The sequence below is a fragment of the Ranitomeya variabilis genome, chromosome 1, assembly GCF_051348905.1.
Source record: "Ranitomeya variabilis isolate aRanVar5 chromosome 1, aRanVar5.hap1, whole genome shotgun sequence".
NCBI classification, from domain to species: Eukaryota; Metazoa; Chordata; class Amphibia; order Anura; family Dendrobatidae; genus Ranitomeya; species Ranitomeya variabilis.
The window spans coordinates 403,368,927-403,381,949 of record NC_135232.1 but is presented as its reverse complement, the minus strand read 5'-3'; the positions used below and the strand labels follow the sequence as shown (position 1 = coordinate 403,381,949).

At 41.5% G+C, this 13,023-nt stretch overlaps 1 protein-coding gene across 1 annotated transcript in view; it reads left to right on the top strand.

The window, feature by feature from the left end:
• BRD10 (bromodomain containing 10) overlaps positions 1-13,023 on the top strand; it is a 56,717-nt gene that overhangs the window by 32,523 nt on the left and 11,171 nt on the right. The window contains exons 5-7 of the mRNA XM_077249178.1: positions 3,540-3,629; positions 10,056-10,171; positions 10,946-11,109. Coding sequence (XP_077105293.1) covers positions 3,540-3,629; positions 10,056-10,171; positions 10,946-11,109 — 370 coding nt within the window. The remainder of the gene's footprint in view (positions 1-3,539; positions 3,630-10,055; positions 10,172-10,945; positions 11,110-13,023) is intronic.

The window sequence follows — 13,023 nt, the reverse complement described above, 5'->3', positions numbered from 1 at the left end:
TTAAATGCCGCTGTCAATCATGATCGCACTGGAAGCACTTCACTTTTCCCACCCATTGGCACCCGTGTCAAATGATCACGGGTCGCCAAAGGATTGGCATGACAACCCGGGGTCTTCAGGAGAGCCCTGTGGTTGTCATTGCCGGATAGCTATGAGCGTTGCCCAGTGGTCGGCGCTCATAGCAAGTGAGCATTTCTGCTAAAGTTCTGCTCTGTGTAGCATGTGCGATCGGATGATTGCAGCTTTCTAGTCTTCCTTAGAGACTATTGAAGCTAGTGTAAATTAAAAAAATAAAAAGTATATTTTAAAAATTAAAACTATAAGTTTATATCACTCCATTCAAGATAAAACAATAAAAAAGCACATATTTGGCATTGCTGCTTTCAGAATTGCCCCATCTATCAATATATAAAAATAATTAGTTCCATCAGTAAACAGCTTAACGAGAAAAAAATCAAACCGCTGGAATTACATTTTTTTTTGGGTTGCCACAACATTGCATTAGAATGCAATAATGGGCAATCAAAACATCGTATTGACACCAAAATGGTATCAATAAAATTTGGATCGATGTCGTTCAAAAATACAACTCGTCCTGCAAAGAACAAACCCTTACATGGCCATATTGACAAAAAAATTAAAAAAGTTATGGCTCTGGGAAGAAGGGGAGCAAAAAGCTGAAACGCAAAAACTGAAAATGGCCTGGAGGTGAAGGGGTTAAGCAGAAGCAAATCACAGACGGCCAGCATAACCTATAGACAGCATTATTTAAATGTCTGAAAAACAAGTGAATCTAGCTGCCAGGATAGCTAAAGATTGAAATAATTCCACAATGAATAAATAGTAAAATAATGGCTCAAAAAGTGGTACACCTGTCATATTGTAGAATGAAAAATTATCTTTTCAAGAGCGTAAAATCACTATATCTATATAAGTCCTATCAGATTGGTGTAGTCAGTAATGGCTTAAACATGAACCAGTTTAAAGCACCACACTAGCGTTTTTTTTTTGTTTTTTTTTTGGGTGGGTGGGGGTTTAAGCACTTGAGTGATGCACCTTAATCTAAGTTCCCTGACCCTAGTAATATACTTATAAGACGCTGTCTTCTTCTCTTCCCTTCATCTCTCTGGTCCCGCGCAGCCATCTTGTTGCTTGTGACTGACGGAAGTCGGAGTTAACGGTCACAAGCTCTCAGTGTAAGTCTATGAACCTCGTTCTGTCTCTCAGACTTACATTGGGTAGTATGAAGCCAAAAATAATTCCTCATAATTATAAATAAGGATCACTTCACAATATAATTATAAACCTACAGCGACCATGAAGGAGCAACACAATCAAAGATGGTAAAAAAAAAAAAATACGTTTTATTACTGAATAAATAGATATACAACAACAAAGCACAATGGAAAGACTAATGAAGCAATAAAAAGTGGAACATATATATAGAGAGAGAGAGAGAGAGAGAGAAAAGAGCCATATTTCCCCAATAGTAACCATATATACCCAATATTGATGTGGGTTACACACAGTATATGATGAGGATCCGGTCACAAGATCCGAAATGGTGCTAAAATACCTATATTATTGACTGGAACTATACTGCATATAATACAAAGAGCCTATTTTAATTTTATGACATGATGGGAAAGTTATTACGGTATATAATGAGGCTAATTGTTCCCATTCTCCTGATAAATGTAGGTTATCATCATACATGAGATCATATAAGTAAAATAATAGTGCACTCAGTTGATTATGTATTACTTGGCCAAATTGGAGAAGATAAGTGCTAATGCACCTCCCTGATCACACAAAATATGATCCATTCAGATATCAGTTGTATCTGTTACCTGTGGCTATGATGGGGAAATATGTGTGCTGCTAGACATCTCGACGCACGTTTCACCGATTTCGTCAGGAGGTAGAGGAGGGTATTATTTAACAGTGTTATATAGTGCTCATAATCACCTGAGCTATCACGCATGTGTGCTGGTGAGTCCCCTCCATATTACCGCGTCGGAGGAGACTGCACTCATTGTGCACGTCACATGGGCACATGACCTTGTCAGCTGACCAATCCTGTTACCCAGGCGATGCTGAGCAATGGATAGAGCAACTCTCCACTGTAGCGCATGCACGGCATGTGCTCTCCCATGCCAGTGATGGAAAAAAGTTGCTGTTGTATGTCTATTGAGCAATAACATTTGTTAATTTTGTTTATATCTTTGATTGTGTTGCTTTTTCATGGTTACATTGAGTAGTGACTTCTGGATTCCCCAGCAAACACTGGCATGATCTGGCAAGTCACAAACTGCTGGAAGCTGACCGGAGCAGTACAGAGAACGGATGAAGACAGTAGCTGGTGTAAGACTTGGGGCAATGAACTTAGATTAGTAGCACCACTACAGTGCTGCAGTAAAAGCAAAAACGTTAGTGGTGCTTTAATGTTAGCAATAATATCAATATCCAATCACGGGTGAGCTTAGCTTCTAAAGCTAAAGTTCAGAAATGGAAGCAAAATAGACATTGTGATTTTGGAAGCGATACAGTAAGGTTAAACTTTGGTAATTGTGTGGCTGTAGTACAGGGGTGGGGACCCTCCGGCCCACGGGCTATTTATGGTCCTTGCAGGCAGATTCCCGGGTTCCGAAGTGCTTGTACAAGCAGCTGTATTTTGACTGCTACCAGTCCATTAATTTCTCCTTGCTCTATTAGCGCACGCATTGTTCACTACTGAGCCCTGAGGTGCAAGTAAGGAAAGATTATGTCCTGACACCAGAGTCAGGACGGAAATTGTGGGCGCAATTAGCGCGTGATTTATACGGCCCCCCAAGGACGGTATAAATATCCAAATTGCTCGTGGCAGAAAAGATTCCCCACCCCTGCTGTAGTACATAACTGATAGAGTTGATAATTATACATGTAATCAAGCAAATAAGTGTGGCCTTTTCAACATTGACGTAGTTGTAAGATAGGGGCTGAAGTGGAGCTAGCAGCAAGACAAAGGTCAGACTCTAAATCAAATTAAACTAGTTCAAATACGTTACAAAGCATGCTCCTCTTCAAATATATCTCTTGGCTTCAACCTCATCCAAGCATGCTGGGTGCTACAGAAACATGAGGAGGCTTGGAGTTGGGAATTTGTGGCCACCATCAGGTGATCACCGTTGGATCATGGAGAAATAAGTAACACTCAATATGTTTGAAACTAAGTTTTCAATTGCAATGCCTATGTAAAATGAGATTTGGTAGTTTTGATACCAGTCACTAGATGTCAGCACAGCACATAATTTCTTGGCTGGCAAGGCCTGCTATCGATGAATGTAGTTTATGGTCCCTGGTTACATGGGGTTGACACAGTTTTCAGCATGGTAGCAAGATTGTATTCATACATCTTACTGAAGGCATTCTGGGAAAGTATAATGGAAAGCAAAGCCAATTATGCTAAGAATGTTTTGGTATAGTTGGTGAAATGACTGTACCCTGAGTAAATATGTGCAGACCACAAAATGCTAATTAACCAAACTTTTTATTTTCAGCTTGTCTGCACAAATCTTCATGAACTCAGGGAACTGATTAAGAAAATAGAGGGAGAGCTGAAGTGTATGGAAAACAACAAAAAGAAGTCGGTAAGATTGTCTATTACTATTTCAACTTGGGATCCTTCAGTTCAAACTTATCCACAATACAGTCATGAACGAAAGTGTTGACACCCTTGAAATTGTTCCAGAAAATAAAGTATTAATAATTATTGTAATGATATGTTTTGTTATACACATGTTTACTTCCTGAGTGTATTAGACACCCTTTTGGAATAATAACTACATCAATCACTTCTTACACCTCTTAACTGGAATGTTTGACCACACTGCTTTTGCAAACTGCTCCAGGTCTCTTGTATTTGAAGAGCACCCTCTCCTAAAAGCAATTTTAAGATCTCTCCACAGGTGTTCAATGTAATTTAGATCCGGACTCATTGCTTACCATTTGAGAACTCTCTAGCGCTTTATTTCCATCCATTTCTGGGTGCTTCTTAAAGTATGTTTGATGCCATTGTTCTGCTGGAAGACCCATGAGCAAACCCAGCTTTCTGACTCTGGGCACTACATTACGACCCGAAATCCTTTGGTAATCTTCAGATTTCATGATGTCTTGCACACAGTCAAAGTACACAGTGCCAGAGGCCACAAAATAACACTTAAACATCTTTGAACCTCCACCATATTTGACTGTAGGTAGTGTGTTCTTTTCTTGAAAGGTCTCATTGCATTTTTGGTAAACAGTAAAATGATGTGCCTTACCAAAAAGCACTATCATGGTGTCATCTGTCCGTAAGACTTTTTCCCAAAATGATTTTGTACTTGCGTACATTTTGGCAAACTGCAGTCTAGCTTTTTTTTGTCTCTGTGCCAGCAGTGTGGTCCTCCTGGGCTTCTTGCCATAGGTTTAATTTCACTCAAATGTCGATGGATCGTTCACGCTGATGCACCCTGAGCTTCCAGGACAGCTTGAATTTCTTTGAAACCTGTGTTCACAAACACGACCTCCTAAAAAAGCCTCTCATTTTCTTATAACTTCTCACTGTAAAGAGCCTTCATTTCATAGTGGGAGACTTGAGAATGTCGTTCTCAGAAACCCAAACCAAACACATTTACAACTTTTCTCATAGACTATCACACTGTGTTAGAGTTCAAGAAAACGCTTATAAAATAGTTACACAATGGTACACAACCCCTCTCCAGACTCTCACATGTGGTTCACAACTACCTCCGACCAATGTTGGAGATTCGATGGAGATAGGATCCTTTATCTACACATATGGTGGTCCTGTCAGAATATTTGGGACTTCTGAAGAATTGTCTCGCAAATCCTAACAGAACTACTCCATTCTCGTGTATCTTTGACTCCAGAACAAGATTTCCCAGCCAAGCATAACAATAGACACCTATCTAAGTTATCCTCTTTTTATACTGGCAGCCAGCAAACTTCTAATACCCCCACTGTGGTGCACAACCAACACCCCTATCAAAAAAAACAAATGCTCCTAAAAATAGACCAGCTCTATCATATTGAAGAACTAGCTGCCCTTGCCCACCATAATCTAGCCCCTTTTCACAAGATTTGGTTGTCATGGGAGAAATGCGGAACGTCACACCAGTTCTTCTCCCTTACCACAACACACGAATAGTGTGTGTGGTGATGGAAGTATACCTTACTAACTGCAATGTTGGCAACAGCCGCTCCAGAGGGGTTTGAAAGGAATCTCTCCCCCTATCAAACATAAGACAAGTGACACCTAAAACATGCTCACACACACGCCCTTTTCTTCCTATACCCTTAGTTACCTCGATGCATTTTCCACATCCACTAATATTACTCTGATTTTGTTTGTTGGCTACATTTAACTAAAAAATGGAACGTTTTCGGTACGTTCTATAAAGTCTTATATATCTAACAAGCCCTGTAGGGCACGTTCTTAGTCACTTGGAGGATCGTTATCCTTTATTTCCATACATTTTCTCTTAACCCCTTAACGACCACCGATACGCCTTTTAACGGCGGCAGTTAAGGGTACATAAACCACAGCGCCGCTTTTAAGCAGCGCTAAGGAATAAGGGTATAGTGCCCCCCAGAGTTGGAATTTCTGCGGGGTTTCAGCCGAGACCCCAGTTAACAGGATTCAGGTCGGTTTTTACTGACCCCGGTGTGGCAATCGCTGTTATTAACGGTATAATGGGGACCGCAAAATAAAGTCTGGGTTTTTTTCCATTTAATTTCTCTCTCTGATGTGATTGCACTTCAGAGGAGAGAGCAATAGCGACCCCCGATCACCTGCCGGTACCGTTGTCCCTGCAATCCCCATGAAGTCCCCGGGCCGCCGGCGTCTTCTTCTGGGAGAAAATGGCGGGCACATGCGCAATGCTCTCTCCTAGATCTGCCGGCCGGCACCTGGCAACAGTAGGACATTTTTCCTATTGGTTCATTTTGATCACTGTGATAGACCCTATCACAGTGATCAAAATAAACCACCCTTTATCACCCCCTTAGTTAGCTTAAAAATATTTCCATTTTTCCATTAGGGAGTTGGGCTAAAGGCGAGTTGGGCTAAAGGCGAGTTGGGCTAAAGGCGAGTTGGGCTAAAGGCGAGTTGGGCTAAAGGCGAGTTGGGCTAAAGGTGAGTTGGGGTTAGGGTTGGGCGTGTGTTGGGGTTAGGGGTGTGGTTAGGGTTTCAACTGTTTAGGTACATCAGGGGGTCTCCAAATGTGACAAGACGCCACCATTGATTCCAGCCAATTTTGCATTCAAAACATCAAACAGTGCTCCCTCCGGAGACCTACCATGCACCCAAACAGTGGCTTTTTCCTACATATGAGGTATCGACATACTCCGGAGAGACTGCACAACAAATTTTGTCGTCCATTTTCTCCTGATACCCTTGTGAAAATAAAAACAATTGGCTCCAAATTAAATTTTTTGTGAAAAAGTAAAATGTTCATTTTTTTTTCCTTCCACATTACTTTAGTTCTCGTGAAGCACCTAAAGGGTAAATAAACTTCTTGAATGTGGTTTTGCACACGTTGAGAAGGGTGACACTTTTGGGTATTTTCTGTTACATTGACCCCCCCAGACTCACTTCAAATGTGAGGTGGTCCATAAAAAAAAAATGGTTTTGTGAATTTTGTTGGAAAAATGAGAAATTGCTAGTCAACGTTTAACCCCTTTCTGCCATCAGATGGAATAGTACATCCAATGGCAGAACTTGAGGTTTGATGCGGGCTCCGGCGGTGAGCCCGCATCAAAGCCGGGACATGTCAGCTTTTTTGAACAGCTGACATGCCCGCAATAAGTGTGGGCGGAATCGCGATCTGCCTGCACCTATTAACTAGTTAACTGCTACTGTAAAATTCCGACAGCGGCATTTATCAAGCGATTCCGGTCGGAAATGCACGCATCGGTAACCCCTGTCACATGATCTGGGGTTATCGGTGCATTGGCATAACAACCAGAGGTCTCCTGCAGACCTCTATAATTGTTGATGCCAGAATGCTGTGAGCGCCACCCTGTGGTCGGCGCTCATAGCAATGCTGTAATTAAGCTACATAGGAGCGATCTGAGCATCGCTCCTATGTAGCAGAGCCGATCAGGCTATGCCAGCTTCTAGTCTCCCGTGGAGGCTATTGAAGCATGGCAAAAGTAAAAAAAAAAAAAAAAAAAAGTTTTTAAAAATATGAAAAAAATATAAAAGTTTAAAGCACCCCTCTTTCGCCCCATTCAAAATAAAACAATAAAAAAAATCAAACTTTCCTGTTTTCTAGTACACGACATGGTAAAACCAATGATGTTGTTCAAAACTACAACTCGGCCCGCAAAAAATAAGCCCTCACATGGCCATATTGACGTAAAAATAAAAAAGTTATGGCTCTGGGAAGGAGGGGAGCGAAAAACGCAAAACCGAAAAAAGCTCCAGGGGTTAATCCTTATAACTTCCAAATAAAAAATAAAAAAATAAAGTGTTTCCAAAATTGTGCTGATGTAAAGTAGACACGTGGGAAATGTTAATTATTAAGTATTTTGTGTGACATATCTCTGATTTTAAGGGCATAAAAATTAAAAGTTTGAAAATTGCTACATTTTCAAAAATTTTCTCCAGATTTTCGTTTTTTATCATAAATAAACTCAAGTCAAATTGATAAAATTTTACCACTAACATGAAGTACAATATGTCACGAAAAAACAGTCTCAAAATCAGTGGGATCCATTAGTGTTTCACAGTTATAATCACATAAAGTGACAGTGGTCAGAATTGTAAAAATTGGCCTGGTCATTAAGTACCAAATTGGCTCTGTCACTAAGGCTGGTTTCAGACTTGCGTTCCTGTGCGCTGTGGATGGCAGATTTATGTTGCACACGGTGGACAAAGGAACAACAAGAGCTCTGGAGATTGTTGATATTTGTACGGCTTAATTGCAACCCAACATAATGGCTAAGGCTACGTTCACATTTGCGTTGTGCGCCGCAGCGTCGGCGCCGCAGCGCACAACGCAAACAAACGCGGCAAAACGCACGCTAAAACGCTGCGTTTTGCGCCGCATGCGTCGTTTTTGGCCGAAAGTTGGACGCAAAAAAAATGCAACTTGATGCGTTTCTTGCGTCCAACGCTTGCGGCCATGCGGCGCAAAACGCAGCACAACGCATGTCCATGCGCCCCCATGTTAAATATAGGGGCGCATGACGCATGCGGCGCCGCTGCGGCGCCCGACGCTGCGGCGCTGACCGCAAATGTGAACGTAGCCTAAGTGTGATACGGCGGGCTGTCAAAGTTTTTGCAACTGAAAAATTACAATTTTTTTTTTTTTTTTAATGTGCCATAGGTCTGCACACCATTTTTTATATCACCACAGCACTAAATGACAAGGTGGGATACAGCAGGCTGTTTCACATTTAGCTAGTGAAATAATATTATTTAGAACTCTGTACTCGTGCATGGAGCACAATAGAAGCAGTGCACAACACACTTGTAGGGCGTGTACCCTGCTGGCTTTGTCAGTGGACCTCAGTAATGGCCAAAAAAAATAAGTACTGGAAGGTAAATTTTACATCCACACTGGACACTAGCTAGCTACACTATCTGACTGATATACAACTTCCTAGTTAACTAGCTAAAATTTTTCTGCTAACAGTGCCAGCATCAGGAGCAGCCTCTCTGCGCTGTTAGTGTCAAAATGGCGCTAAAACAAGATGTTCGCTATTAATATGGAGAGGAACATGTGATTTTAGCAGCCAATGACACTAGCCGTTGTCAGGACATTGTGGGTGTTTCCTGCGCCCTGATTGGCTAGCCGCAATGTGCACACAAAGAGGGAAAAAATGACTGTTTACAAGAACGCCGCACCTCTGAGCTCTGCAGACCCCCTCCTCTCATCAAACACGTGCCAAATGCTCATGATACACCACCATTATCGTTGCTAGAGTGCTGAAAATACTTTTGAGATATTTTCCCGCACTTTTTACCGAATGTTACGATTTTTTCTTTCCGATTTTTATAAAATTTTGCTTGTGTTTGTGATCACGAATCCGAATGTGCCGAATTTGTTTGGCTATCGTTTTTCGAACAAATTCGCTCATCACTATTATCCAGTCCTCCCAGTTCTCCTCTCCTCCTTTGTTTTCCATTCTTAGGCTACTTTCACACTAGCGTCGTTTGTAATACATCGCAATGCATTGTTTGAGAAAAAGCACATCCTGTAAAGTTGTCTGCAGGATGCGTTTTTTACCCATAGACTTACATTAGCGACGCATTGCGACGTATGGCCACACATCGCATCCATCGTACGACGGATGTGTTGTGTTTTGGCGGACCGTCGGCACAAAAAAAGTTACATGTAACTTTTTTTGTGCATCGTGTCCGCCATTTCCGACCGCGCATGCGCGGCCGGAACTCCGCCCCCTCCTCCCCGGACATTACAATGGGGCAGCGGATGCGATGAAAAACTGCATCCGCTGCCCCAGTTGTGCTACTTAACACACTGTCCGTCGGGCCGACGGTTTGCGACGGCCCGTACTGACGGACTAGTGTGAAAGTAGCCTTAGTGTGGCACGCACAATTACTCAACTTCTCCCCTTTTTATCTGGTTTCAGGTGTGATTTTCATTTTACCCACACCTGTTACTTGCCACAGGTGAGTTTGAACGAGCATCACGTGCTTGAAACAAGGTTAAGTTGCTTATCCACAAATTTGCAAAGGTGCCAACAATTTTGTCCAGCCCACTATTGGAGTGTAGTGTGAAATAATGTCCAATTTGCTTTTTTTTTTTTGTTCCAATACACACAAAGGAAATAAACACGTATAACAAAATGTGTAATAGCAATTATTTTCTGGAACCATTTCAAGGGTGCAAACCCCTTCTGCTGTGACTGTATGTCTTGCGCTTTAGATGGACAGATATCCACTGTGATACATGAGATGGGTAGCTATATACCATATATGTATTTGAGAGCTTGAAGACTAGATGAACCCACTTTTAGAACAAGTGTCTATTGTATTAATGTTTTAGGGAAAGTGGCACGTCAGGAGACAAGGTGTGAAAGAGCTACACAGCACCTTGACACGTCTGTTAAATGAGCTGTTGCCATGGGAACCAAAGCTGCAAAAAGCTTTTCAGAAAAACCGGTAATAATGTTTCTCTCATTACATTCATGTCTAAAGGCCGCTTTTTTTTCTCCTAAAAATAATTGCTTGAAGTCACTTGGTCAATCAAGCAGAGCAACCATGTCTAACATAGAGTCTTTACTTACCCATTTCTAAATAGACATATAAGTAGTTATTTAGCACTGCAGGCCACAAGAACTGCACCATATTCTTTGCCACAAGTACTTAATACATAATGTTTAGTAGGAGCACCAGAGCATTCTCCATATGGCACCAAAGAGTTATTGTGCTTCTGTACATCAAATTAGGGTGCTGTAAAGATATGGTTTTTATATGTTCCCTTGTAAAGAAAACAGAATATTTAGCTTTTTTTACGTTTCTCAATTCTATCCCATCTCTCTATGCCAGTAGAAAATGAAAATTATTTTGTGACCCATTATTAGGCTAGAGATACCTGAAGCTAAGTGATCCCATCTGTGCATATTAATCCTAAAAAAAGATTTCCCAGCTCTAAAGAAGAGCCTGCAGTCATTATATACAGACTGCCGATTTCCCTGTATTTACAGCTTAAGTGGGTGGTCATGTAAGCACATTTATTGCATACTTGCGGTGACATGCTGGATAGATTCTCAGCCACCTCTCCCAGCTAGCAAAACCTTATTTTTAAAGTGCTTTACTGATTTATAATTACTGTACTATGTATGTGTTTGGACTGTGCGACATAAGAACTCATTGTACTGAAATGTAATTAAGGGTTAATTATACTTCTTCATTGTCCTTTCTGTGTTTCTGCAGGGCACGCCTCAGAAGAGATTACGATGATTTCTTAAAACTGACAAATTCAGAAAATCTTACCAGGGAATCATATAATGAAGAATGTCAAACTAACAAATCTACAAAGTCTCTGTCAAAAACATTTGTTTCCTGTCAAAAGGAAATCCAGGGAAAAGGCTCTCTTGGTAAGAATTCAGAGTTTTGGTTGTATGCTTGTATTAAGAGTTTGTATAAGGTATACATTTTTTCTTTTTATTTAAATCCTGAAACAAATCCTAGCAATAAAGTACCGTAAATCCAATTCAAAAGTTTACATGCCCATTAACCACTTCAGGGCAATAGTAACCGGGAGATCGGCTTGCATGACGGCTGATCCCAGGCTTTTGAGCTTGTCATTACGTTTAACCCCGTCTTGACATTTGAAGTCTATATATATACATCATGGTTAGAAAGTACTTCCCGACAGAGAAAGTGTATATATAAGTCATGGCGATCGCCTGCACACAGGAGCTGTGTGTGTGATCGCCGCTGGGTGTTCAGCTGATATGACAGCTGACACCCAGCACTCACTGCTCAGATCCTTGCCTGCTAAATGATGCTATCAATATCGATCTATCTCTCTGTCTCGGTACAGGTCTCTCGGAAAAATGCTCAACTACTTCATTGACTTATCTGGGTAATAAAGCAGGTTCGGCTAAGAAACTACATCACTGCTACCAAAGTCTCTTCTTTCTCTACAGCAATTGGTACAGGGCTAAACTAGTTTTTGAGCTAGAAATACAGTGTGTCCATGAAGTCATGGTGCACTTTTGACCAGTCACTGGAAAGCAACAAAAAACGATAGAAATGTGAAATCTGCTCCAAATAAAAGAAAAACTCTCCCAGTTTTATACCTATTTAGGGCAGTTCGATGTGGGCTCTTCTTTGTTACCCTACACACATCCAATTGATAGTGAAGTGCTTGCCACACACGGGTAAGGATGTCTGGTGTAACAGAGTGAATAACGTCTGTGATTCTCTGTTTTATGGAAGGTCGCCTCATCGCTAAACACAATCTTCTGCAAAAAGCTTGCATCATCTCCGATCTCATGAAGCATATCTGTAGCAAACGCGCATCGTTTGGGTCTATCCGCCAGTTTGATAGCGTGCAACAGCCGCAATTTTTACCCCTTAAAACAGAGACGTTTCTTTAACATCTTTTGAACTGTAGTCTTGCTTAGGTGTAATTGTCGAGCACACGCACGCACAGATTTTTTAGGGCTCCTTAGGTAGCCATTCCGTATAGCCTCTGCAGACTCGTCACTGACTGATGGCCTACCAGAACGGGGTTTCTTCACCAAACTGCCGGTTTCCTTCAACTGCTTATCCCACTGAGTAATGTTATTCCTATGTGGTGGTGCATCGTTATAAACGCGCCGATATTTACGTAGCACTTTGGTCACGGATTCAACTGCACAAATGTTGATTATGACCCCATAAGATGCTCCATAGACACATTTGCCCCATATAATGCTGCACAAATGCTGATTATGGCCCCATAAGATGCTCCATAGACACATTTGCCCCATATAATGCTGCACAAATGCTGATTATGGCCCCATAAGATGCTCCATAGACACATTTGCCCCATATAATGCTGCACAAATGCTGATTATGGCCCCATAAGATGCTCCATACAGACATTTGCCCCATGTAATGCTGCACAAATGCTGATTATGGCCCCGTAAGATGCTCCATAGACACATTTGCCCCGTATAATGCTGCACAAATGCCGATTATGGCCCCATAAGATGCTCCATAGACACATTTGCCCCATTTAATGCTAAGATGCTCCATAGACACATTTGCCCCCATTTAATGCTGCACAAATGCTGATTATGGCCCCATAAGATGCTCCATAGACACATTTGCCCCCATTTAATGCTGCACAAATGCTGATTATGGCCCCATAAGATGCTCCATAGACACATTTGCCCCATTTAATGCTAAGATGCTCCATAGACACATTTGCCCCCATTTAATGCTGCACAAATGCTGATTATGGCCCCATAAGATGCTCCATAGACACATTTGCCCCCATTTAATGCTGCACAAATGCT